Raw genomic sequence first — 27556 nt, 5'->3', positions numbered from 1 at the left:
TGGAACCAGACTGATCACTGGTATGATCTTGTATAAACATGTAAATTCACCAGGTTGCCTTTTCGCTGATCACTACACATAATGGCTGCTTGCCTTTCAGTCCGGGTAGCTCAGGACAAGTTTAAATGATCTGATTTCATCTTTCAGGCTGGTGAACGAAAATGAAGTCAAGCAGTGGAGGGACCAGGCAGAGAAGTTCCGGAAAGGTACGTGCGTCCTCTGTGCTTGGGGAGGCAAAAGAGGAGGCAAGACTGATCCCGATTCAGTCACAGAGCAGCAGGCAGCAGAGCTGGGCACTTTTCCTTTCATGGACAAAACCTGCTTTGTTCCCTCCAGTACATTTTGTCTCATGGTGATCAGTTTATGTGTTTCATAGGATGGGGCTTCCCTCAGTCCTCACATGAAGTGATTTTACAGTCTAAGTGAAACTTGGGCATTGCTATCTTGATCACTGAAGATCACTGTCAAGACAGTCAGACTTTTCTTTTTCCTGCTCTCATTATACATCCCCAGTTGAACTGACAGATTGGTCAGCTTTATTTCAGCATAACCTGCACCCCTTTGGGGACTGTTCATGAGCTTTATTTCATCAGCCCCACTTGCCTGTTCCTCCTAGATCATGCTGAGCTGATGAGCAGGCTAGAGAAGAAGGAACGGGAATGTGAGACAAAGACCCAGGAGAAAGATGAAATGATGAAGACACTGAACAAAATGAAGGACAAGCTGCAGAAGGAATCCTTGGAGCTGCGCCAGACCCGGGACCAGATGAGTGACCTGGTGGCTCAACTTAATGAGTTCTCGGTATGAGACTGGGGCTCTTCCCATCCTTGTTTAAAGCCTGCTAACTAGTGAATGATGAACAAAAGCACATTATGAGTGAAGCACTTTCTATGGTCCGTACAGAGAGAGTCTGTCTAGCCAGCTAGAAAGATAAATACTTAGAAGTTTCTCAGCTTTTAGTTGAGACCAAAATCCCTGAGCTGGTGGTATAGAATGGATAATGCATGGGCTGCTCCATTCCTTCTCCTCAGCCAGTTTCCTTGCAGGAGCTGCTGAGTCACACATGTCCTCCTCCAGCCATAATTTTTACTGCTGAGTGGGGTTGCCCTAGTTGTTATTTCAGTGGAATAGAGAAAAATCTCCCAGATATGAAAGTAAATTTAGTGAAGAAACAGGATTCTTGTCATGCTTCAGGAGCATCTGTACTGCCTTGGAGCTCTGCAGAAGTGACCTTTGCAGCTGCTCCCTCCTGCTTGGTGCCTCTTCTGTCCCGGCAGTGTGCCTGAGCCTCAACTCACCAGGACATGGCCCTGAGAAGTTAGACACTGCAGAAAGCAGATTCATTCCCTCCTCCCCTCTCCCACTTTGCATTAGTGGGGCCTAATGACAGGTATTCAGTATTTCAAACCCTAAGGTTTAAAACCCAGGAGTTCAAAAGCTCATAAGATTGAACTTTTTTCATACATAAGGAGAAAATAATACATTTTGGCTTCTTCTACTTGCTTTCTGTTTTTCTGAGCCATTTATGGTTCATTTTTTCAAGCTCTTCTCCACAACTTCAAGGGCTTGAAACTTTCTCTTAAATGAAAGCTGAGATTCCTCCCTTTATTGCATGGCTTTGAGTGCAGGAGGCTTTAAAGAAAACATCAAATATTTTGAGACTCGTAATAAAATCACATCAGCTGGCAATATGGAGTTATTGTGCCTTTTAAACTGTTTCCTTTCTTTTTCTGTGTGCTTTTTATTTTCCAGCAAGGGGGCAGCATTTCCTTCCCACCCCCACCACCACCCCCTCCAGGTGGCCCATTAGCTTTGTCCTCTTCTCACATGTCTGAGAATTTGCCCCCACTGCCACCTCCTCTGCCTTTCTCCAGCTGTCCCCCTCCTCCCGCTCCACCACCTCCACCAGGAGGACCTCCTCCCCCACCAGGAGCACCACCTTTCTTCAGCATGGGGATGCCACCCCCTTCAACAACCACCTTCAGCAGCAGTGGCACCAGCCTGAAGAAGAAAACTATCCCACAGCCTTCACACCCACTGAAATCCTTCAACTGGGCTAAGCTGAGTGAGGTAAGAAATTGCAGTACTCTCAGTAATTAATTTACTTTCTAAGTATAACTCGGTGGTGATTAATGCCATGAAGTGCAAGGTGACAGAAGCCAGTGATATTGTGGCTTTCCTTGGGCTGAGGTCAGTAGGAGTCACTAATGGTCTTGAGGGAGTCTCACCAGTTCTCCAGCAGTGCAGTGTATCTCCTGCGATGACCAAGGTGCTGGTTAGATTGAGCTGCAGTAGATCTGGGCATGCTATCAGTTAGGCAAAGCTACAGTGGGACTGAATATGTAAGCCAGAGCTGGACATCTCCAGGACTGGTGTGCCAGAGCTGCCCGTACTTGCGCATCAGGGAAAAGTATGGCCAGAGCCAATGAGGGCAAAACACGGTGAGAACCAGCTCCAAAACCAGCCTCCTCTCCCCTGGCAGGAGCCATCACCAAGGAGAGAAAGGTGGCCTGATTCTCCTCGCCATTTGTTCATGGCCATGAGGAAAGCTGCCCTTCTCCTTGCATGTTTACAACTCTGTCTCTTGGTGATAAAAGTCCAAATTGGCAATTAAAACAGAATACTTGGATTCTTCCTCTTGCACTCATTTTTTGCTACCTTGCTTGCCTCTCCTTCCCCTCCACTTTTCTTTCTTCCTTCTCTCTCCCCCCCCCCCCCCCTTCTCTTTAGGTCTTAATTTTTTTTTAACTGATTTAGAAAGAAAAAAGTGTCTGTGTTGAGTTTGGATGGCTGCCTAGAAACCCAGGTTCTCTTTTAGACTGAAACTCACCCAGGGCCCAACTCCGGCATTTGGAATGAGTGTCCAGGGACCTCTGGAATGCCATAAGAATTCTCTCTCCCCCTCTCTCCTTTTCTTTAAAATAAAGTGAAGTCAAATATTTGCTGCACCGTCTGTGCTTGTCTGTCAAGGCCACGTGGGGGGTGTGGGAGAGAATGTAAGGATGGGGATTTATTTTCCTTTGCAGAACATGGGACTTAGTGCTCTGAAGAAAAGAAATAATAACTAATATATGTATATATATGAATGTATATGAAAAATAGAGAGTCACAGGTGTTTCTGTTTAGTGTACAGTAACTGTAGGCTTATCCTGCTCTCTGGTTAGGAGTGAAGGCAGCTGTGCTAATAAAATTGAAGACCTGGGTGGTGAGGTGGGTAAAAGATGCTATTTTGAGGAAGGCAGAATAGTTGGGAAAAGGGGCATAAAAGAGTGAGGGCTTCATTTTGGGGTGTTTGCCAGTGTTAGTGTTTTGACCTAGTGAGGTCTCTGCAAAACTGCAGAGGCGGTGGTGCAGACACAGGCGGCTTGCCTTGTTATTTGGGGTGCACTTTGTTATGGAACTGTTTAATTCCATTGACTGCTGAAGGAGGCAATATGTTTTGCCCATCTTCGTCAGTTATCCTAGATTCCCTGCTTCAGTACCAGGCACTTTCTCTCTGTTGTCATGGACGTGAATCCCCTGAATGCAAAGTCACAAGCAGGTCGGATGGCCTCATCTTGCCTTTTGTTACCTTTGCGGCACTTCTGTGGTGTTCTCCTGAACTGTCAAAGTAGCCGTGCCTGAATGAATGCAGACACACAACAAGCACACTGGTTGGGAGCAGCGTACCTCGAGTTTTTGAGCATGGGAAACTGAGGCCTGGAAGTGTGCATAGTATTATTGTGGTTCGTGATAGCGTTTAACTTCCATTTCACACAAATACAAGTTTTCCCCACAAATGCATTTTGAGGAAAAATACATCTGAGACCATGTGTATGTTTTTCTTTTTTAAAAGACTGGTCTAGTTAGCAAAGAGCACAGGCATGTCTGCACCATGCAACACAGCAAGGTGCAGTGACACAATGTTGGAAACAGAGCTGTACACAAACTCAGGGCTGCAGCGAGGCCAAATATGTTATTCAGCTCTTAGGTATCTCTGCGTACTGTTTAGACCATCCTTCTCAAAGCAGTTGGTACAGAGTCTCTCTCCTAAGCTTTCTTAAGTGTGAAGATGATACTGAGGTAGCCCACATGAGAGTGAACCCCTTTCAGTCCATGCAGCCTGCCTCAAGGAAGTGAGAGAAAGCCAACAGAGCCCGAGAGGAGGGTGGATGGGGCTGACCAAGAGGGATTTGTCTGCGATACACAGTCTCAGGCCGTTCTACAGGGCAATTCATATGACTCGTTTTTTCCCCATGCTGATATTGTCTTTGGAAGGAAAGGACTGAGCTGTTGGGTGTTAGGAGAATGATCAAATATATTCAGACTCTTAGCAGTTGACAATAACAGATTGTCCACAGTTCCCATGGGCACCACGAAAAAAGGTTTGACTGGAAAGTATTCGTGCTTCTAACAAGGAAACTCCAACAACCCGCTAATTTCCTTTGAGAATTAAATATTTTGTACTAGCTTTGATGTGAGCTGACGATCAGTGGCAAAGCCATTTAGATGCATGGATGGGCTGAGTTCTGGTTAAGCCCTTCCACACCACAGCTCCATTCATACAGCACTGTAGCATCGTCTGTGAATTCCATTCATACAGCACTACAGTAGTGCTAGTGCCAAGGATCTCTGTTTTTAAGAAAAAGATATTGCAATGTAACCACTGTAATGTCCTGGAAAGATTCCTTTCTTTGTTTCTGGACAGCAAATGGAGTTTGCTCTCCCACTCTGAATTTTACACAACACCCAAGGTCAAACAGGGACCAGACATTTATGGTTAATCCAAATGAAGGACTGGTTTCAAGCACACTGGAAGTATGGATTAATATAATTACCTCTTTAATAAATATAAACATATTGATTTGAAGTTATCAGAGTAAATCAAGTCAACCTTCAACTGCACTGCTTGTTTTCTCATGGCTGGAGAAGCAGTTTCCCATTAAGAGTCAGGCTGGTAATGACTCTAGTCGATGATCTGAAAGGGGCTTTCTTGAGCCAGCCCTAAATGGACCTGGGTGAAATTGTCTCAGAAGAAAGGTATTTGTTCTACATACCACATAGGATTAAAAAAAAAAAACAACAAACGAACAAACGCCATCAAAACCAAAAAAACCAATCACATAAACAGAAAATGTTCATTTTGACACTAATTTTTTTAAAAAATGTTTCTGTAGTGTTTTTGGTGATTCTGATTTCTGGAACTTTCTTCCTAAAAGCAGCCTGAGGATCATGGCAAATGATGATGCAGGACTGCTGCCAGAGATTCAAAATTAATGGAAAGATTTCTACAAAATCTGTGTGAAGCTACTCATAATAGCCTTGGTGGTGCCTCGTCCTACAGTGAGATAAAACATCTGTCTCAATTAACAAACATGCCAGAAATACAATTTTTGCTCAAAGTAGATTTTTCTTACACTGAGGAAAGGATCTGATATCAAGAGAGAAATTTGAAAAATGCACTCTGTTCATATCCCTTTTTCAGATTCATAATGGAATTCTGAATTAAAATTTTAATATGCTTCAGTTTTTGATGGTTAATATTTTACAAATATTAACCTACTAATAAGCAGGATTGCCTGCTCCAGTATTCACAGGACACTCATAGTTTCTATGGTTTCTCTGGACCCGCAGGACAAATGAAAGGCTTTCCCAAAGTACTGTAAGTTTTCACTCATGCTATGAGGTTACTGAGGCATGATGGACTTTGGTGGCTTGCAGAGTATCACTATTTATCTTTCAGGGGAAATAAAATCATCTGTTAGATATAGCAGAGGACAGCTTGCTATGATTTGTACCTCCATGAAACACTAATCTTGGTAGGTCTCTCAGCAAATTTGGTTTCATTACTAAGGCGGAATGACATAACTGCAGCAGCTACAGCAAGCAAATTGTTAAACGCAATGTACCAAAACCAGCTTGATGGAACAAATGCCTTGTCAATACTTGTTCTGATAATACGATGTTTCCTTACCTACTAGGTACTACCATTTTGCTAGAGGACACTAGGAAATGTAGTTCATAGGATTTGCTTCTCAAGGGGGACGAAGACTTTGCAAAGCAGAGGAACCACAGATCTTGGAAGACTTGTAGCATGAATAAATGAATGAATGAATAAATAAATATGGGGAGAAAAACATATTACAGATGAAGTGACCTCTCTCTTTTTTTCTTTTTTCTTTTTTTTTAAGTAGAGAGAAAAAAGGAAAGAAGAAATAAAGAATTTACTTTATTTTTAAATTGTTATTTAGGGACCATAAATATTTTTTAAGGTGCTGAGGGAATAATTTATCATAGCAACCACATTATGCAAGTCTGTTTCTCTTAAAATACTCGGTCTCTCTGGCTGATGACAAGGAACTATCAGCCAGTTAATCCATAACTGAGTAGCAAGAGCTCAGTGTAGGAAATTATCTGGCAGCAACATGAAAGTTTTCAAGGGCAGAGCTTAGGGTGGAAACAGAAGAGACAGCCCCATTGCAAGTGTTTTGTGTAACAAAGGTTGTTTATACCTCTGCCTGCCTTGTTTTTTTGTTTGACTGGATTAGCCCGTTTGGTTTTTAAGCACTAAAATTGGGTTGCTTGGGTCAAAGTTCTGTTTGTGCACACCATTGCAATGGGTGCTGCTTTGGAAGTTGTCTTTCTGCTGCAAGGAGCATACAAACTATCCTATACAGGACCAGATTCAACCTGGGACTTAAAATGAATCTGAATTGAAATGAGAATCATTTTCACTTCCTTGGGTTGTTTTTCCGGGAAAGTATGGACCAGAGCTACTCTCTGCAAGCCCTTTGTGAGCCTCAGAACTGCCTGTTCTGGCACCTCTGCGATTCATTCAGACTGGTTCTGTAGCACGTTTTCGCTGTTCTTGCCATTTGTGGGGAAACTTCCCTCCCATGAGAGTTTTGCAGCTGGACAGGTAGATGGGCAAGACTCTCATGAGTAGCTGTCTCTTGAGTCACATCCAGCCTTCTGCCAAACACAGCATATAGCTTTTTGACATCCTCAGGGCTCTATCCCAATGATGATTCTAAGGACTGCTCCTGAAGTCATGTCCACTGGCTCCTGTCAAGAAATATTCTTCCATTTCAGTGTTTGATGGACAATCTGAAACAGTGAGGAACTCAGAGAACTGCTCTGCTGTTCAAATACATCCCTCAGGATTTATAATTCAGGGCTTATAAAGCCAGCCTGGAAATTGAATGAGAATGAACACTCCGCCTGGATGCTTCTGGCTAAGATTGGCAGTAGAGTCCAGAGTTAGGATAAAATGAAAATTAGCTTTGTCTCCTATTCCTTTGGCGGACATGAGCCTCCCAAACTCGTTTGTCATGTTACAGTCACAGGGTCATGATGCTTTTCCTACTGTGGAAAGAAGAGCCATGCTGACTGCAAGGAATGATACAATGATATTGGTGAGCCTGTTCAGGGATGGGCGCTGCTCCCATCTAGTATATGCTCTCACTGTAAATAGCACTGCAGACTCCCCTCCTTGCCCTCAGGCACTCACAGGCTGCCTCTGGAGGGAGGGTGTTGGTTTTCCTCCATAGTGTCTGCCCTGCCAGGAATTTCCTCCAGAACACTTCACACTTTTATTTCCCCCTCATTTCATCCTTCCATCAGGTGTTTTTCCTTGCTCCTTGAGCCTTGTGGCTTAGCACATTTCCCTCATTCCTTTGATGACTGTGAATGGGAAGTAGAGCCTGTTCCTAATTAGTTCTGATAATGAAGTGTTAACGCACTTTGCTCTATAGGTACAAGTCAGGTACTTCAGAGCTGGAGCCTGTGTGAGGGTTTCATTGCTATTGCTTGCTGTTCCTGGCTTTCTCTGCATCAGTGTTCTGCTGGCTCTTCATCTCCTGGGGTTTGCTTAGGTCTCTTTACAATCCCTTCTGTCCATTTCCTTTTTCTTTTAATCAACACCTTCCTTATTTTTCCAGTTATTAAAGTACAGTAAATGTACACTTCATTAACTAAAAGAAGTAAAAGACAGTGTTGTCAGGTGTGAAGAGCAAGTTTTCCTTTTCTGAGTAGTTAATTGCCCAAAATTTGTCACACACAACATGCATCTTAACAGTCAGTAGGAAGGAGAAGGTAGTTCAATCGCTGTGTCCTCTCTGCCAGCAAGGACATCTGTCCTGAGAAAGCCATCAGGAGACCCCAAGGCCTTCTCCTAGTTTAGGATGACTGCTGATTAGCTAATTCATGTACTACAAGAGCTTATTTGGTCCAAGGTTGGTGACAGCAAAGTTGGAGGAGGAGTCTATGCCTGTCTCCCTCCATGCTAGCCATCTGCCAGACAGCTAGGATTCCCTGGCATTCAGGATAATGTATCACATGGGTTGTGAACATTTCCAGTTAGTGTGGAGATCCAGAGATCTGGGTATAGTTTGTGTCTATTTGAGTCAACAAAGAACTTATTTAGACAGGGGAGATCATGTCATAGGAAACAATTAGACTTCAAAGACTCAGAGCCTTAAAAGTAAAATAAAATAAAATCTTAAACTACTTTCACAGGCGGGCAGAATGAAAACCACACACCCTTTGGGCTTTACAACAGAACCTGGCAAAATTTGCAGAAGGGTAGATGTGTCTGGGGTTTGTCATGCATCAGTGCCCTTCCTAAGCTTTCTCCTCATGATGGTAGCACTTCTTTCAGCATGACCACAATCATGGTGTTAGACAGATGGCCACTCTTGAAAGGAAACGTACTGTGGGATCATGGATGTCACTTGAAATGTGGTCTGCTAGTCTTGGAACGTGCCCTTTCATCAGAGGCTTGCTGTGATGAAAAATACAAAATACTCAGTATGTTTAAAAAACTCCAAAACCACACCACTATTTTTTTCTCCTTTGACTCTTGAAACAAGCGTGCCCTCTAAAATGACAGTAGTAGTACATAGGAATATGGCCAGTGAGCAGAAGAAAATGATCTGTCCAAATGGGATTGGATGTTCTTAGCTAAAAGCTTTTGCTATATCTCATTAAAATATGACCTTTTCTTTCAGGAGAGGATCCACGGCACAATCTGGAATGAGATTGATGATTTGAAGGCATTCAAGGTACTGGATCTAGAAGATTTTGAAAAGATGTTCTCCGCATATCAGAGACACCAGGTAGGGGTGAACTCTTCCACACCTTGTCTTCCTTGAATTTCTGGAGGAGGAAAGAACACATGACAGTTATCTGGGCCCTTGTCCACCTGCAGTCAGGCTGCATCATTTGCTGCTCTGCCACTGTTCAAAAAATCACAAGACCAAAAGAAGTGGGGAGGACATATAGGGCAGAGTGTAACCTTCTCTTATCAACATACTTCATACGAATGGGCAGCTCTCAGAGACGACAGCTCCCAACAGGTAATGCTCTATTTGATCTCAGCAGCCACTGGCTTCCAAAAGCTCCTGAACTTTACATTCATGCTTGATATCCATCTTTCTATTTCTCCCATTCATCCAGAGAAAAAGTCTGTAGTTGCCTCAGTACAAAGCAAGGTGACTGAATTAGCTGTCTTTTGCTTTGTCTGTTTTTTCTTAAACAGCCAACTGACCCAGCTGGCTAGGTGACAGAAGCTGTCTGAATTACAGATTATAATACAAACAGCATACTTTAAAAGCAGCCATTTATTAGAATGCCTTTTTTCCCCTCTTCTTTTTCTTGGAAAGTAAGTCACCTTCAATCTGTCTATCTCCGCTGAATGAGATTTAGCAAGAGAGGGTTTGTACCCTCCCTGAACTCCCCCAGCTTTCCTTTGCTTTTGGAATATATTTGGAGAAATTCAATCTTCTGTACTCTGCAGAATTGGATCATTGCTCTGGAGTTTTAGGAAAAGACACAGACGTAATTGCCATAAGCAGCCTTTATGATTAAGCCTTACAGTGATGATGATTACTGCATTGTCATTATGATTAACTTATTCAGTACCTTAAAATTAACAAACAAACCCCTTGTCTTTGAACATTTCCATCTGTTCCCTTCTCTCATTTTTCTGTCTAATCTAATAAATGTAATTAATAACTCTTCTGATTTACTAGCTCACAGCCACCTAGATAAGCATCCCAACTTGAACTGTGAAGAATGTGATGTTACCCATTGCACGATGAGATTTCATTTCTCATTCTGCTCCTGCAAATAGCTGTTGCTGTTTCAGTGGGTCCCTCTCTCTTTCTGTGAATCCCATTCCCTGAAACAAGAACTTAGTTTATAGAAGGGAAGAAAGGCACATGAAACTTCAGTTCTGTTACAAGATTGGATTTAGACCCTGTGCCAACAGCTGAGCTATGGTGGTGAGTTCCCAGTTGTCTTGCAAGTAGCCAGACTGTCATCTGTGCACGAGTAGCCATTGCAGCATCAAGGTGCCATTCCAATATTTCGGGTGCAAACATTGCAGCTTCCTCACTAGAACTGACTTTGCAAAGCCTTGCTTCCTTTGGGCCCCAAAATCCAAAGCCAAAGCTGTCCTGTTCTGCCAACTCTCAGTTAGAATCATAATATTTATGGCTGTGTTACCAGCCACTGAAAAGCAGCCTGGCCTATTCAACCATAAACTAACCTGACCCTTACCCCTGCCCACTGGAATAGAGCCATCGTCTCAGAGTGACCTCCATGGGTCTCAGAGCAGTTCTCTTCCATCCTCATTAAACACACTTTATGACACTGGCTCCAGACACTAGAGTATCACTTATGTAAGCTACTCATATTTTTGTGTAGTTAGGTGCATTGCTGCTCTTCCAGCTTTCGTTCGGGGTTTTGTTGGGTTTTTTTCCCCTTAAATATTCCATTGTTATTACTTTATGTGATACTTTCCTTTTCATCCATACTCACTCCAGTGTGAACTGGATTCCAATCAACAAGTCCTCATCAACTTTCTTCTTCTATTTTTTTTTAAAGACCGGGCAACCAAAATTGCTTTTGAATCAAAATCTTATGAGAACTTTTCCAGTTGATTCACACTTAGTCTTTTCTCCTCTTTTATTTTTGGAAATACTCCACTCTGGCCAAGTATGTGTTTACCCTGGGTTTGTGACTTTTAAACTTCATCCAAATGTCTGTAAAGAAAAATGTCAATGCAAAGCCCTGCTCTTGTGCATCTGAAATGTTGAGTGACTACAGATAAAGACATTTCTTTCTTTGCTGTTATTAACATGATCTTCATATTTTTTTCCAGTTTCATTCACATTAAACAGCTTTTCTTTCTTCTTCATTTTTTTAATGACAAAGGGTCTCTTCTCCTCTCTCAAGCCCAGTCTATGGGTTTCGGTGGCTATGAGGGAAAACAGAATTGTCTAGTGTACAGAATGCTGGACCAAAAATTCTTACACTTGTCTTTTGACCTTGCTCCAATCTTGCTGTGTAATATTGACCTTTTGATTCAGTATATCTGGTGTTTTCCTGGAGTATGGAATATGTTGTGAAATAGTAGCTGTCTGTCACCCAGTAGTGCTGTAAGGCTTCTTTGGTGGTTACAGAGTGCTTTCAAAATACTTGGCTACAAGTTGTTAGAGGGTATAACGTGCCGTTGAAACAAGTTGTTACTAATAATGGCAAACTGTGCCTGTGCATCAGGAGAGGAGAACTGACCCTCAAGTTTTAACTTTGGCAGTTCTTTCAGTAAGGCTCCAGACTAGATTTGTAAAGGTATTTAAGCATTATCCTAGGTAATGTTTCAAGACCTAAGAGATTTATGCTTCGGAGACTGAATTTATTCTTTTCAGAAAAGACCTAGAACTCTTAGTTTCCCAACATCTGCTGATTTAAAATATGCAAAGAAATGCTGAAATACCTTTGGACCATCTGGGCCAGTATTACTTGCTAAGCATTTTATTCTTTTCGAAAACAGTCTGTGTCTAAATTCAGCTGCCTTGTTAAACTTGATATCTTTCTCTGTGACTAATTTTTGGCATGTTTCCTTCTTCGTTATTTGTGGCTGCTGCCTGCATAGGACCTGCTAACTAACCCCTCCTCCTGTAAGCAGGTGAGTATCGTTGTCTGCCTCCTGATCCACTTGCAGTGTGTGGGAAAGTGAAGTGCAGCACCATGCCGTTGTGGGATCACAACTCATCTCATGCTACTCTTTCATATGGCCTTGCACCTCTGCTTTCTGGGTGGAGAAGGTGGTACAAAAAAATCCTTTAGTTTTATTAGCTCTGAGATAGGAAGATAGGAACCTCACTGTGGTTTCTGCTGGTGTCTGTAGTCCCCTTTTTGATGATTCTGAGGAAAAAGACCAGGGACAAAGTAGAATGTGAATGTGGACTCTTCCTTAACCAAACTAATCGTCTCTCTAGTGGAGAACAAAGGGGCTCTAAGAGAGCCTCCACTCCCATTGTTCTCATCTGTGGTCCATCTGCTTTGGACAGTACTGAAGTCTCCAGATGTATTCACTAGCCACAGACTTTCTGATAAAGAAAACCTTTCTTTCTGTAGAACTGGAAGGCACTTTGATTGGGCAGAAGGATTTGTGCCAGCTGAGGAGCAGAAGGGTTAGACTGGAGGAAAGCCTACTTCATTTCAGATTTCAGAAACCCTCAGGAAGTTCAGCAAAAGACTGAAATGATGTTTAGATGAAGTAGAGATATCAGACTGCCCATGTGTCTTCAAACTGGCTACCTCCCAATTTATTCATCATCTTAAGCAAAATTCTTGGCAACACTTTTGGGAAGAGCAATGCTCTCAGAAGAGGGTTGTCCAGATGTCATCACAAGTGTCTCTGGTGACTTCAGAAGAAAGCAGTCCTCACCATGAGCGCCCAGGGAAAGTATTGGAAAGTATTGTATTTGGAAAGTCTGGTCAGAACCTCTACCACTGGGTGAGGCTGATACATGGCTCTGGGCCATTTACTGACATGCATCATGGCAGCACACACCATGATACAAGTCAATATGGTAGAAACAGTTCCCTAAAGTATTGATAATTACTGGAACCTAGGGTGCTGCCATAGTACCAGACCATGAGTTCTGTAGCTGACCAAAATCTAACTGTATTTGAAACAGAGCAGCACTATGATGAACACATTCCACATGTCTAGTCATCCCAGCACTGAAATTTTAGTTGATTTTTGAATTTGCAATTGAAATCTCAAATCTGAAATACTCTTTGAAGCACATAACATAATGTTATTCCAGATGGAAAGTTGGTAAAGAATGATGGGATAAAACTTAGGGATCTTGTCTGTCAGGTTGACAACATCTCCAACTATTCTTGCTTTGTGTGCTTGGCCTATCTCACAAAAGCTGGTCACTACTGCCCCCTTGCTCCTCTTTTTCTGTGTCTAAGAAAATGCAGATAGTCCATATGCAATCTGTTTTCCTTCAGCTAAGCTTGCAGTCTGGCTTCGGTAAAACCTGAGGCTTCATCTGCTTTTGCTTACACACAACTCCAAGTATCTATAAATATCTCTTTCCTCAATATGAGTTGAAGAGAATATATTTTTAGATGAGACTAGCCCGCTCCTTATGACCAAGGAGTGGGCTACATCTGAATAGTTCAAGCTATGCATCTGTGTTGAACCTTGCAGGCTGGGGAATTGGAAATGGGATGGAGACTATTATACCAAATCCCTGCTGCATGGCTTTAGGGGAAGCCGTCTAAACCCCTACCCCACACACACAGCTAAACCCTGAAACCATTTGTTTTTTTCCTTGGGATGGGTGCTGGTTAACACTAACCAGGTGTGCTTGTCTGCAAACATTAGCTAGTGAGCAACAGTGAAGCTTTTAAACAAAGAGCACAGACCAGCAAGTACCTTTCCTTCCTTCAACAGCTGCCTTTCTCCCCATTCCACTGTCTTCTTGCCCACAAACTAAGGAAACTCAGGAAAACTTTGGCATCTCTACATGCCAGATTATAGTGGGGGTGCCCTGGTTTTTGGTATTGTTAGTTATTCTCTCAGAAATAATAAACTTGCCCAATGCCCAATTTTTCCTTTTTTTGGAAACACTATTTGATGTATCAAGTAACATTGCAATTTTTTTCTGCCAAGCTAGACGCTTTGGGTACATCCAGCAGAACTATTGTGTGCGTGTCTTCAGCTGGTGCATTGTACCTGCTTATAAATGCCACTTAGTATTGGTGGTGGCTCACTGCAGCACATTTGGACGTGGTTGTAGGAATCCTTTGTATATCCAGGAGCAACACAGGCTCATTGTAGCTGATTGTACCAACAACTCAAGTGACAACTAGTAGTATGAATCTATGATTTACATTTAACTCTCAAATATTTGGGTGTCAGAATCTCTTGGAGTGGATTAGTCATGCTGATATAAGTAAGCCCTGAGCTGCAGAACCTTGAGTCCTGGGAGTGAATTCTGGGAAGCACTGCTGTATGCTTGCCACTATCTTACACCTTTCCTGGGTATCTGCTGTTGACCACTCTCAGGGACAGGACACTGGAGCAGATAGACCATTTGATCTGACTCAGCATGCTTGCTGCTATGTCCAAAGAAAGAAGTCACGTTGCTAATTTGATGGGTGCATTCAAAGCTAGATTATGCCGGTAAATCTTAAAATCTCAAGGCATGACAGTATGGATATCATGGAAAGGCATTTTTGAAGAGGTTCCAGAAGCAGTTAGCTGGGAAAATAAAAACTGTCCTGTTTCCAGTTCCCTCTTCTCTGTTGGTAACTAGAGAGCTATTATCCAGGATTAACACCTTTTATCATTACCTCTACTTCCCTTTAAGGAATGGTGTTAAAAGATACTTAAAGTAACTATAGAAAGCCAATCTCTGGAAGTGAAACAAATCCCATGGCTCTGGTGTGTAGGCAGGACAAGGAAACAGAGACTTCTGAATGGTCAGAGTGGATTTGCAAATAGTTTCTCTCTGTGTGCTGTGACAAACATTTTGGATGGGGATTTTCCGTTTTTTTTCCAGGTGATGAGTTTGGCAATGAGAGATACAGAGAACTTTGAAAAAGGGTGGTTTTGGTACGATTAAAGGTATTAATTAATTTAAAAAAGAGAGGCTAGTTCAGATGTATATCTTGACCATTTAGTAAGATATATTTAGTAAGATAAATGCCATCTTTCCCTACTGTTTGGATCTCTCATATCATATGGATTGGACTGGTCCAGTGGCAGCCTTAAGAGATGATGGAAGGATTTTTCCTGATTGGATTGCAGCCTTTCAAGAATGCTGTGTAACCCCTGCAGGAGGCACCTGCTGAAGGATATGCTGTGACACCAGTGGACGTTACCATAATGTGCCCGATTTCCCTGTCATACCAGTTTTGCACAATAACATAATAATAACATAACTGTTGGTAGAGTGAGTCCAATAGGTCAGATTCAGGTCCAGTATTTGGAATCAAAGATGATCTTATAGGTGGTAATGAATGACTTCTGTTTGTCTAGTAATACAGGATGTACCTACATGTTTTCTGCCCTTCCTGTCTCCCTTTCTCAGCATGTGGGTGGATTTTCCCAGGTTGGGATGGGTTTTGTTCATTACACTCAGCTAAGTCTATCAGTCTTGGGTGAGAAACATGATACTGATTGTTCCCCCCCTCCTTTTGAATTGTATGCAGAAAGAGATGGGTTCAACAGAAGACCTTTACCTCTCCACACGAAAGGTGAAAGAGCTCTCTGTGATTGACGGCCGGAGGGCCCAGAATTGTGTCATTCTCCTTTCCAAGTAAGTGTGCGAAGCCTTAGCTCACAGGGTATCCTGTGATCAACATAGAGGCAAGAGGGGATGGAATTAAACAAACGGGCATGTTTCTCTTCTCACCTAGACCTGTTGTCTAATACCTGCAGAGCTTCAGAGAAACCTCTCTTGCAGTATCATAAAAGTACATGTCTCTCTGAAGTGTTAGCTCACTTAATAAACATATGCACACACACATTTTGTGCATTAAACAGATAGACATAGACACCAAGGTGTACCTGAAGACTCATCACCAGAAAACTGTCAGTACTCATAGGTAGATGAAAGCAGCTCATTGGCAGTCCTTGCACTTCACTGTAAGTGATGTGTCCCCCATGTTCTGTGTATGTCATTTGTCTCCCGTATGTTTTATTCTAAATGTTGCTCTGAGCATCTCCCTGCAACACAGCAGAGCTGAGAGTGGAGCTTATCTTTGTCATTTTTGACTCTTGGTGAGAAGAGTGGTAAATGTAAAAAGAGATATTCAAGAATTAGGTCTTCTATTTGTAAATTAGGTTTTGGAAGCCAGGAGTTGCCTTTGCGTGCTCCTGCAATGACTCTAATGCCTTCAAATGCTGTGACATCAGGTCCATTTATACGCTTTTCATATCTTTCTACCAACATGAGTACTGGGCTGGATGTCTGTCACTAAACATCAAATTTGTGCAGACACTGATCCACCTGAGAAAGTTGCCTTTCATGCCAGAGGAGGGACAGCAGGGCTGGAGACAGATCCTGGGAAAGCTGTGGCAGTACTGAGCAATAAAACTGTTTCACTGATCAGTAGAAAATGTGGGTTCATATGGATGTGATTGCTTGTCTGCTCTAGCAAACTAACAGTTAAAAGCAAAGCTGCAGCCAGACCACCAGGACTGGAGCGAGTTCTTTCCATTGCTTAGTGAAACCCATGGAGGCTCTCATTATGCTACTTATGTGGCATTAGCCTGCATGTCAGCAGGACCCCCCCATCCAAACCAGCAATGAGGGAAGGCTTACATTTCTCTCTCTGCAGCAGTTGCCAACTCATGTCTTTGCTGGTGTTGGCAGCTGACTGCAGGCTGGGGCAGAGCGATGAGGAGGCATAGGGGCAACAGGATTTTCATGCTGTTTGACAGACCTTCTCAAGTGTGTCTGGGGTTCAGATTAACTCATGTAAGCACATGAAACATTTCCTGGAAGTGGTAACATAATGTGTGCAGGTGGCTGGGCTGAGGCGGATCCAGGAAGGTGGTCCCTGACTTGGTATGACACTAGACATTTATTTGTAAACACTTTCTATCCCAAAAACAAAAGCAGTGTGGACAACAGCAGTACATGTTTTTCACCATTCACCTCTTCTGCCGTGCAAGTCTGGCCCATTCTTACCTGAAATGAATCCTCTCTAAGTGGTGAGAGAGAGAAAGGACCCTCTCTGTGCTTTGTCTTCCATTCTGCTGCCTCCAGCAAAGTGGCATTGAAGCATGAACCTTGCACTTCAGGGTACACAGCGTGTGTTCACTCCAGGTGTGCCATGAAGCCAGTCCACCTCAAGTTGCTAGTCTGGACTCAAACCAGAGTTGAAAAGCTGTGTTTTGTGACTGCCAACTTCTCCACTAGGAAATATCGTGATCTTATTGTTAGCAGGCCTAACATGGATGATAGAGGTTTGGAGACTGAGCTCACTGGCCTTAAGGAGTCTGCCAGTTTGTGTTGTGCCCTGTTAACTTTGCTGTGCTGGGCTATGGGAAATGCCAGTCACCAGGGTTATCACTGGCTTAGATCATTTAATGTTTGTAACAGATAGTGTTACACCCAGGATATCGGAAATATCTTACAGCTTGGCCCAGGATTGCTATTCCTCCCCAAACTTCCCTTTTAAAGGCAACTAGACAAGCAAGAATCTTTGGGAACTAAAATGGCACCTCTACATTCATGCCTTTTCCGGCTCTTTGTGCTTATATGGTTCTATTATTATAGACAGCAATTGGGAGGTTTGGCTGCAGACAGTAACTGAAAGGGTTTTACGACCCCTTTGCAGCTTTTCTCATTACCCCACTTCTTCCTCCTTTAGGTTAAACCCTGAAGGAGAGGCACTCCCAGACAAATCATCCCTGGCTGCTGCCATGCCCTTGCTGGTCTTGCAGTGCACCTTACACGTGTGCATGTGGGTGCGCGCACACGTGCAATGAGAGGGGATTTAAAATTGGTGACAAACAAAGAGAGTTTGTGCAACCCTGAGCTGCAGCCCCAGCTTTCAGGTTGCCACAGTATCTGCCAACAGCTGTTTCCAATTGACTCTTACTGTGCATATATCCCTGTAGTTTATTCCCCCTTTGTTTACACTAAACTGTCGTGTCCTTTAAAGTAAAATAGCTGCATGGGTTGGGTTTTCTTTCCCTCCACTACTCAAATGTTTTTGTTTTACTAACACTGTGTTAGAAGGGGTCATGCAGAGCTCATATTTCATATGGTCCAACAAGCCAAAACCTAGCTAGAGTGAGAAATAGATGCCTCTTGCTTTCTTTTGCAGAGAGACTGGAGCATGGTAGACTGAAAAGAGATGAAAATTGAATTGCTAGCTGATTGTTGCTGACAGTTAACAGATTCATAAGCCTTCCTCCCCATTCTCATATCTATTTTCATAAAAAAAAAAAAAAAAAAAAAAGCTCTATTTCAACTACTTGATAGCAGCATCTTTCAGTTTTCCTGCAGTGGAATGATGTGATTGCCCTTGTTTAATGGAGTCTGATGGATCCAGAATGAAGCTCTGTCCCATAGGCCAACTGTAAAGGTTTGAATAGGCACGAGATCAGTTTATCTCACAGTATTTCCAATAGGCCATAATTCAACCAGGACATGGAACCATCTGTCTGTGGTGAGTCCAGGCACCCACCAGCTTCAAATCTGGCTTTCTTAATGGTGTTTCCAACATACAGTTATTTCTGTCACACTGGAAATCTGCTATCCCTCATGAATTTCCTGATGTCTTCAGTTTCCACCAGGCTGGAGATTTACTGTCAGACTTGTGTGGTCTGGAAGAGTCATCCCAGATCCCTGTGTTTCCCTGCTTTGACCTAGCAGCTGGAAATTTCTCTGACCTCTCTCACCAGTATGGCTTCTCCCTGCCTCCATTACTTAAGTAACAGGTAGTATTTTCACTGCTCTAGTGTTTTTGTTGTACCATATCTTTAAATATTCTTTCAGAATATTAAATGGTCCTTGCAGAACATGCCTAAGACATGTCTCTCTTCCTGTCTTGCTCTGTGAAATGCTCCGGAGAGGTCCAGTTCTATGAGTCATGTTGTTCAGTAGAAGGCTGAATGTATACTTACGGAACTTTTTTGTGCGAGTTATTTTGCATGAATTCCAGCAAAATCATTATGTCAGTGTTCTTCTGAGATGTGTTTGTTATTCCTGTGGCCCAGCTAGTCAGCAGTAACCCTCTCAAGAGGCTGGAAACAGTAGGAGTGCTAGCAAAATGTCATAAAACCAGTAGTAGCAGAAGGCAGAATCTGACTACACAAAAATAGTTCTAAATGTGAATATGGCAGTAGATAGATACTAGCAGGCAGCTTTACCAAATGTTTGTGGATTTCATGATTGTCGATTCAAACAATTATCAATAAGAGAGAGGAAAAGGGATGTGTGCAGCATTTCCAGCCAGAATACTAAAGAGACCGACTATCTCTCACGTAGCTGTGCCTCCTCAGTGCTTCTAAACCCTTTCAGATCAGACATTAAGAGGACAAGCTATTCAGCCAATGTCAGTCTCCATCTACTGCCTCTGCTGTGCCCCCAGTCCCCGTGTGCCTTTCTGCCATGTGCCAATACAGTGTTCACCCTATTTCAAGGTAGCTTCCAAGCAGTATGATATTTTAGGGTACAGATCATATCTTGATACAGAAACAGTTCATCGGACTCAACAGTTCAATTCCTCGGTGTGCTGTCTTGAAAAATGCTAGGCAATGAAGAGTGCCTCCTGGGTTCCTGGAGAAATTTTTTGGTTTTAAGTTAAGGTCCACAATAAATGGCTTTACCTGCTATTCTGAGTATGATAAACCCCAAGGTTAAACGAACACATCAGTTGGTGCCATCCTGTCTTAGATCACAACTAGGAACCAGCAGGCAGGGTTGTGATAAAAGATGAACTACTGCCTCATCAGTGTGTCACTGTAATTTGGGGATACCCAAGTTTAGCCCTGCTTTGCTCTGCTTGGCTCAGAAAGACAGCCATCCCGAGATCCTTCTTGGTAGGAAATTAAAAGTATTTGGATGCAAAGTAACTTGGTCACTCATGAGTATTGCTGAAGGAGGAAAAGAAAAGAAAAGCCTGTTTCTTTATGCACTTGGCAGAATACTTTCACAGTGAAGTCCTGAAAAGGCACTGGTGGATTTTTTCCCAACATGTTGGTATAATGATGTAAGATGTACCTGATAAAATGTCCCAACTGTCCCCAAAAGGTTAAGACATTGTCTTCTTCACTGGCGAGATGAGTTGGCAGCTGAGATAAGAGGATGTGAAAAGAGTGGCTGCATCTTTCTGTCTCCTGGGTGAACGTGCAGTTAGATCAGCCTGAGTCCTGAATGCTGCTTCTGAGAGCAGGGAGACATCTCCTTTTCCTGCCTTTATGGGGTAGTGACAATGAGTATTCCCAAAATGTAGCTATTTAACAGCCTGCAGCTTGGCAGTTGTACAGAGCCTTAGGAAAGCTCAGGAGTTAGAGAAGGCTTATATCCCAGTCACAAAGTTTGGGAGTGAATTGACTAGCAGCCTGGGTGAAATGAGTTGTGGAGATGAAGAAGTCTGCAGTCAGTAAAAGCTAACATTTGGGTGAGGTATACAAACTGGCCTTAGGATGCAGCTAAGTATAACACAGTGCCTCTTACTGTTACAGTTACTTCTGCTGGCATCTTTTGGAAGCACTGTGGTTCAGTTCAGTTTGAAGTAGAAAAAGGCCTTGATCCATGATAATCAGTCCCCTTCTCCAAGGTAAAAGGAAGAGTGGGAATGTGATCCCTGTGGTACGGGAGCTTAATGTAGCTGCAACGAAACTCTGAGTTCTCTGGTAGTAGGCAAGCATGCTTCTTTCTCAAAAGCTAAGCAAGATCCAAGGAACAAGCCCGTGAAGTAACTCACTTTTTCCTCTGAGGGGGAGGTGGTTAATGAGCGACAAGTATTCTGCTTTGATCCATGGGAGGGAGGAATGAAGGGGGGAGGTTACTGTGAGTTAAATCAATGGGTATATTTAAGGAGGAAAAATGAGGGAGCACTGGATGTCTGTGAGGGACGTTGATGTAAAACTGCAACATGTCTCCCAGGCATGTTCAGAGTCAGGCTGCCGGCTTTCTCCGAGAGGACGAAACAATAAACCACTTGATGTCTGCAAGTGAAGCTGGTGTTAAATCAGCCGAGGTGTCCTGGGGAGATTAATGATGAATTACTCTGCAGAGTCAATAGAGATTATTTATGAAGCCAGAGGGGATAGAGGGAGGCAGGCTAAGTACCATATCAGAAGTTATTTGGTACTTGTTGAGCTTTAACATTGCTTGAAGATGACTCAAGCAGTTGGACTTCCGTATGCTGCCACCAGATGTACGGGTGAGGGAAGAAGGAGAGAGTATTCTCAGTAAAGATCCTTTTCCTTCCTCGTCTGACTAGTGTCAGGCTGCTGTTGAACAAAAATAGTCAATATCTGCGCTATGAATAAACGTGCTGCAGCTGAGGAAGCGGGCACTGTGTTTTCTTCTGGTCACATTTACTTCCTGAGTTCTGATGCCAAGATCCGTGATTTGGTGAAGCATAAGGCAGAGAGAATATAGCTTGAATCGTACGCTGTTCCGAATTGAGTTGTCTTCAGCAGCTGGAGGAAGAGTACCTGAATCTGCAAAGCTTGTAAGAAAGTCATTGCAGACTTTCCAATAGATATTGAAATGTAATTTCTGTAGTGTAAATTTTTGGGCCATAATTCCACTTTAATTTGCTGCCTGTCCCATATGAGTTTTAGGCTCCAAAGGATGCCTCTATTCAGTTCTAAATGGAAAGATTTTACGCATCTGCTTTAGGTTCCTTTTTAATCAGTTCACCTGTTTCTGTTTAAAAGCAGCACATCTGTTTCATATTACTGCTGGCCATCTTTAAGATCTACTGCATGGCTGGGCATGAGTTTTGAAAATACAAGAAGAATCACTTGATTAACAATTCTTTGGCCAGTTATTCAGCCAGTTTTTAAGTGGGAAGATCCCTGTTTTGTGCTGTTGATGCTTACAGATATTGAAATGCATCCTGCCCCAGAAGAGGAACAAGCCCACTTTGGAAGAGTAAGATTGTTTTGCTGAAAATCCTTCTGTACTTGTAATTGGATTGGTAATAATCTAGGATGCACACCTGCAGGCACCGTGACCTCCTTACAGGCCTGTAAGTGACTAAGTTAAACTGTTTCTCGGCAGGGGGCTGGCAAGCTTTCTGCGTCGCTCTACTGTGGGCTAAACCATTCAGACCAGATGTTTTTCTGCTGATGGCAGGGCACAGAATCATCCAAGAAATGAAAGCGTTTGTATAACTGTCTGTTCTTGGGGCCCTCAATTATTTGTGAACAGAAGATGTTTTCAGGTGTATTTAGTGCTGATGAATGGCAGCAAACAGAGGAGCTTGGAGTCTGAAGTCCTCGGGCTCCTGGGCAGAACAGCAAGATCAGCAATAATACGCGCTAGGCCTTCTGTTGTGTTGATGTACCTCAAACCTGCCTATTCGGTCCTGTTTATTGCGTCCCCAAACACACACAGAGGGACTTGCACTGTGTGATGGGATGGTCAGTGTAGTAATTGCTCAAGTTATTTACATGGAAAAAACATGAAACTCATCCTCATTCTTTTTATCTTCAGTGAAAGTAGCAACAAAAAAAACCCCACCGTGGTATTAATGGATTGGTTTATTGCATCCCCTCTCACAGGCTACGTGCCTGTGTCACAAGACACAGCTAATCTGTGGACTCCAGATTCTGGAAAATGTAAAGGCGCTCTCTAAAGGAAAAATAATCAACAGAATGTAGCACTTCAAAAACTGCAGGCACCAAATTCTCTGGGCATGTGTATGTGTGTCTGCTAGGAGCCAGGCCCATGCCCACCAATATGCTGCTCAGCCCTTATCTGGTCACAGGGCTTGATCAGTTCAGGGTCACACAACCATGGACTTTACAATTCATGATTATTAAAGCCAAAAAAACCCCTTCAGTTTTCTGACTGAGACTGTAGAGCTTTATGCAGAAGCCCGTGTACTGAAGTTTGTTGTTTTGGTCCCAAGTCAAACTGATGACCTAAAGTAAAAAGTTTCCAGCCTTTTCATTGTAAAACTTCTAATCCTTCTATCATCCAAGCATGGGCCAATTATGTAGCTTTTCCAGAAATTCAGTAGTCTTATCTTACTTGACTGGTATCAGATTGCCCTCTTTGTCAAAAGCAGACACAATGGGAAGCTAGGAACAGAGTGAGAGCAATTAGTTCAAGGTGTAATATTTAAAAGCTTTTGAATGTCTGCTGATGGGTATTTTAGTTTCCAGCTGTTGGTTATATTGGGCAATATTAAAATGTTTTAAGTTTCTTAGATTTAGTAATATTTCCTGTCTGTAAAAATAAAGCTCTTTCTTTTGCTTTTACATAGTTCCAAAAATATGATTCTATCCAAATGGCAATAGCAATGTGAAGTTTCAACATGGAATTTCTTAGCACTGAAGACAAAAACATTCTGCCTCGTGCATCAGCCTGTCTCTTATTTATATTTGCATTTTCTCTTTCTGCTGTTAATTAATTATATTGATTGTAGAAGGTCCATGGAGACTGCAGACTTTACTTCTCAAGTATTTCTTTTCACACTTTCCTGTTTCAGTCCCAAAATTGAGATTTTCTTGTGGATACCTTTTCCTTTATGGTTCATTTGGTCCTCCCCTACTCTCCTGAAATGACTGATGAGGGTGTCATGGGTTGGGGGTGGTGGGGTAGAATTTGTTACTTTCACATTTGCTCATTGACATCTGTGTTGAGAACCACCAAGTTCATTTCATGTAATCTATCAAACAGCCTCTCAATAATCACAAATTTTGACTGCTCTGGTCTGCCCTGGATTTCAAGTGGAGACCTTGAGGGGGTTTTTTATTGATTCTGTGTTTTGTTGTATTTGATGATCCCTACTCATTGCACACAGGTGGACAGGAGTAGGTGGGAAGGAGACAGTAATTTTAATACTTCAGATAATATTAATAAGCTCTTGTTTTCAGAGCTTGTTTCATATTGGATATGAAACATGGATATGTAGATGCTGTCAATTCCTTCTTCAGCTGTGACTGCTGTCAGAGTGAACTTACCTAGCATGATGAATCTTCTTACAAGAAACCCTTTTCTCAGATCTGTAAGGGAAAGATCAGTCTTCCTGCTTGTGACTCTGGGAGATCCTTTAATATGCACAAGCAGAAGTGTAACGTGGGCTCACAGTCACTTACAAGTCACATGGATTTGAGGGTTTTTACTATAGCAAAAGAACTGGATGAGGGACGTATCTGATATGGGGGAAGTTGGAAGCACTTTTGATCTATGAGATTCTGATTGTTCTTAATCACCATCTAATTTTTGATGTGTGTTTGATTAGCTGAAGAGGATAAAAATATATAATCTAGAAAATCTCTGCCTTTGGAACTGATTCATTCATCTTACTGAATACTCTAGAATAGCAGCTTCATAGTGGAGCTTCCCACAGTTCTTTTGTGCCTTTTTAGTGCAGCTTTTCAGGCTTCCTAATTTCTGAATTGCCAGAGTCACTTAAGCTTTGCACTAATGGTACGATGTTGATCCTGTTGAAAGGCTGAAGCTGACTAATGAAGAAATCAGACAAGCAATCCTGAAGATGGATGAACAAGAAGACCTAGCAAAAGATATGCTTGAGCAGGTGAGAAAGATTACAGTCAGATATATCTTAAGTCCCTCACTGCCTTTTTTCACCTAAAGTAAGTGGCTACATGTACTGGCTCTGCTGGTATGTCTGCATATCTGAACTTGGCCTTATCATGTTAGCAGAGCTGCACATGGAAGCAGGGGAAAAGTATTTTTCCCAGTGTTGTCAAATTATACCTCCCTCATGTAACTCTCTTTGTATCAGGTTGATTTCATAACAATTTTCTCTTCTTGATGCAAAATATGCATGATTACAGTTGGTATGAGGTTTCCTCATACTCATCCTCCCTTCTTACCTATGACTTTCCCATAGTTTTCCCCATCTCTTCTTTATACTGCTGATTATATTTTCTCTTCCTCTTTCTCCCTTTTTCTTTTTTTCGTAATCTCCCTTCTCTGCCTGCAGCTTTTCCATTGGGAAATGCCGTGGACCAGGCCATGTAGGTCAATGGTTAGAGCTGGGACTAGAATGGATCTTGCATTCTAACTCTAATGGTTAGAAAGGGAGTCAGGGACTTCTGTCCCCTGCAGTTGGTTCACTGCGTTCACTCCCCACTCACTTGTGGGGAGAAAAAAAAAAAAACCAATTAAACCGTCATTGCCCATTTTCCCCCATTTATAGAGGGTAAAAGATGACACTTTCACCAATGATGCATATGATAACGTTCCTTAGGAGTGTGCAAAATGTTGTAAGTCTGAACTGCCTGACAAAAGTGATTCCTTCTTTGTGTGCAGTCATAGTATTTGATTGTGTACAAAAAGCTTTTCCATTTTGGAAATTTATAGCCTACTTGTCATGTTATCTGAATGCTTGCAGCAGTTCTAGAAGTCACTGCTCCACACCTTTGAATATCACATTTTTGGGGAGTGGGATAAAATATTAAAAAGTGATAAAAAGCAAGGTGCTTGATATGCCTTGTGAGCAGTTTTTGTGGGTGTGCGCTGAGGCTGTGTGCATGGCAAGATTTATAACCATACTAAAGTGCAACTACCACCAGATATGTCAAAAATCTGTCAAAGTATGAACTTTAAGGTCAGCATATGAATAGCAGCCAGTGTCAGACACATACCCAGTCACTTGGTTATTGTTTATTGTTCCAGCAGAGTGGGGCAGACCCAAGAGAGAGATAGATGAGGCTTTGTGTGTAGTCTAGAATGGGCACGATGGGTACTTCACACTGAGTGGGACACATCCTGCTGTGGTTTGCACCAATCTAAACTCCAAGTAGTGCTGTGGGAATCAAAGTTCTCTCTGTACTTCCCCTTGAGTAAGTTGCAGTAGCGCTTGGCCTTTAGGGTTTAGAAATGGGAAATTCCCCCGTGGAATGAAAAATTAATCTAATGGGGTCAGTGAGGGATAATGACAAAACAGCAAGCAAAGGTTTAAAAAAGGTCAGTTTTGTAGCCACAGCTGCACTTTTTTGAAGTTAGAGTCACATGGCTGAGTCAATGTAATGCTTCCCCATGGTAGCAGAGAAATCTGAGGGCCCTCTCTCTCTCTCTGTCCCTCTCTCCTTTTCCCGGGATCTCTCATCTTGGTGTTTGGTTTGTGTCTGTCACTCTAGCTGCTGAAGTTTGTTCCTGAAAAGAGCGATACTGACCTGTTGGAGGAGCATAAACACGAAATTGAGCGCATGGCCCGGGCGGATCGTTTCCTCTTTGAAATGAGCAGGTCTGTTTGATACATTATGGGAAAGTGCATGGAGGGCTTCTTGGAAGCAGCTGTAATTGTTATTGAAAATGGATCATCTGGCACTGAGGGGGAATGTGCAAGAGATTGTGGGCCAGCATTATACCCTGCATTTGCCAGAAGCCCGCAAATGTTACAAATGTTTCAGTTCATTACACAAACTTTTTATTGGCGATAAGCACTCTCTGTGCTGTCATTTAAGGACCAGTCCCCTGATGACAAGCAGAAATCTGCCTCCTCTGCCTCAACTTGTTCACAGAAAAAGGAATTCAGATCCAACTATCAGATGTACTGTAGCCAGGGGTCAGGATTTCATATAGATCCCTTTTTCCATTCAGCTATCCCACCTCCTCATCCTCTGACCTTCTTTCTCGTTCCAACTTTGCTACACCCCCAATCAGGATTAACAATTTGTTCTGCTAATTGAGATGCAGCTGGCATCTCCTGTGACTCTCATATTTTGAGAGTAATGTGGATTCTTCCAGCTCCTTTTCAGCTGTGATCAAAACATGCCTTGAGGTCCTTCATTTTCATAACAAGGTTGATTATGTAGTCTTAGATGTTTGAACTATGTCCATAATCCCATGCATAGGCCTTGTAGGACTCACCATACAAACATTAGATTATGTAGGCAGCATACTGGCCCTGGGCTTCAAAACACCTTTCCAGTTCAGCATTGGCTTTCCTCTACCCTTCATGCAGGATTGACCACTATCAGCAGCGGCTGCAAGCATTATTCTTTAAGAAGAAGTTTCCAGAGAGGCTGGCAGAAGCAAAGCCAAAAGTGGAAGGTATGGTTAAAGCTTTTGCCAAGAGTTGGGTAGAGGGGCAGGGAAGGTCAAGAGAGCCTTATCTTCAAAGGAGGTGATGTTGCATGCGTGCTATGATTGTAGAGCACACAGTAAGTCCAGGGCATGTCATATGCTAAGAAATAAATTCTGTCTGACACTCTTCTTGCATCCATTGAGTTAATAAAGTCAGTTTCATGATTGTTACGCTGTAAATATGACCTGACAGATGTGACAGTGTGCTACCAGGCTGTGCTGAGCTGCCAAAAGCTTTCATGGCCTTGCTGTGTAGGTCCGCCTGCCCTTCTCACCCCCAAGTCCTTGCACCTTCCTTGTCCATAGGACAGTTAGAATAGATGCCTCAGGATGGTGGTATACTGGGAAGGTGTAACCTACAAGGAGGGGCGTGTATGACTTCTCTGCCACATCCATGGTTATCGCAGAGAAGAGGTGAGTGTATTCTACTCTGCACTTTCAGATGAGCTCAAGCCTTTCACTGTTCTTGCTGGCCTTGTTTTTAGAGTGTGAGGTCCAGGAGA

At 42.7% G+C, this 27556-nt stretch overlaps 1 protein-coding gene across 4 annotated transcripts in view; it reads left to right on the top strand.

The window, feature by feature from the left end:
- Window positions 1-27556, top strand: part of DAAM2 (dishevelled associated activator of morphogenesis 2) — a 212857-nt gene that overhangs the window by 159077 nt on the left and 26224 nt on the right. For 3 of the 4 annotated variants that reach the window (XM_009475067.2, XM_087775930.1, XM_087775928.1), the window contains 9 exons: window positions 148-206; window positions 617-801; window positions 1753-2070; window positions 8988-9095; window positions 11918-11950; window positions 15502-15608; window positions 24450-24534; window positions 26105-26211; window positions 26932-27020. In XM_009475067.2, the coding sequence (XP_009473342.1) occupies window positions 148-206; window positions 617-801; window positions 1753-2070; window positions 8988-9095; window positions 11918-11950; window positions 15502-15608; window positions 24450-24534; window positions 26105-26211; window positions 26932-27020 (1091 nt within the window). The remainder of the gene's footprint in view (window positions 1-147; window positions 207-616; window positions 802-1752; window positions 2071-8987; window positions 9096-11917; window positions 11951-15501; window positions 15609-24449; window positions 24535-26104; window positions 26212-26931; window positions 27021-27556) is intronic. The other variant, XM_087775931.1, reaches the window with a different exon arrangement.

This window comes from Nipponia nippon, unplaced genomic scaffold (assembly GCF_047370975.1).
Source record: "Nipponia nippon isolate SJK-2023a ecotype South Korea unplaced genomic scaffold, ASM4737097v1 scaffold_4, whole genome shotgun sequence".
Taxonomy (NCBI): domain Eukaryota; kingdom Metazoa; phylum Chordata; class Aves; order Pelecaniformes; family Threskiornithidae; genus Nipponia; species Nipponia nippon.
Note: the sequence above shows the minus strand (reverse complement) of the source record. Positions and strands in the feature narration are given on the sequence as shown.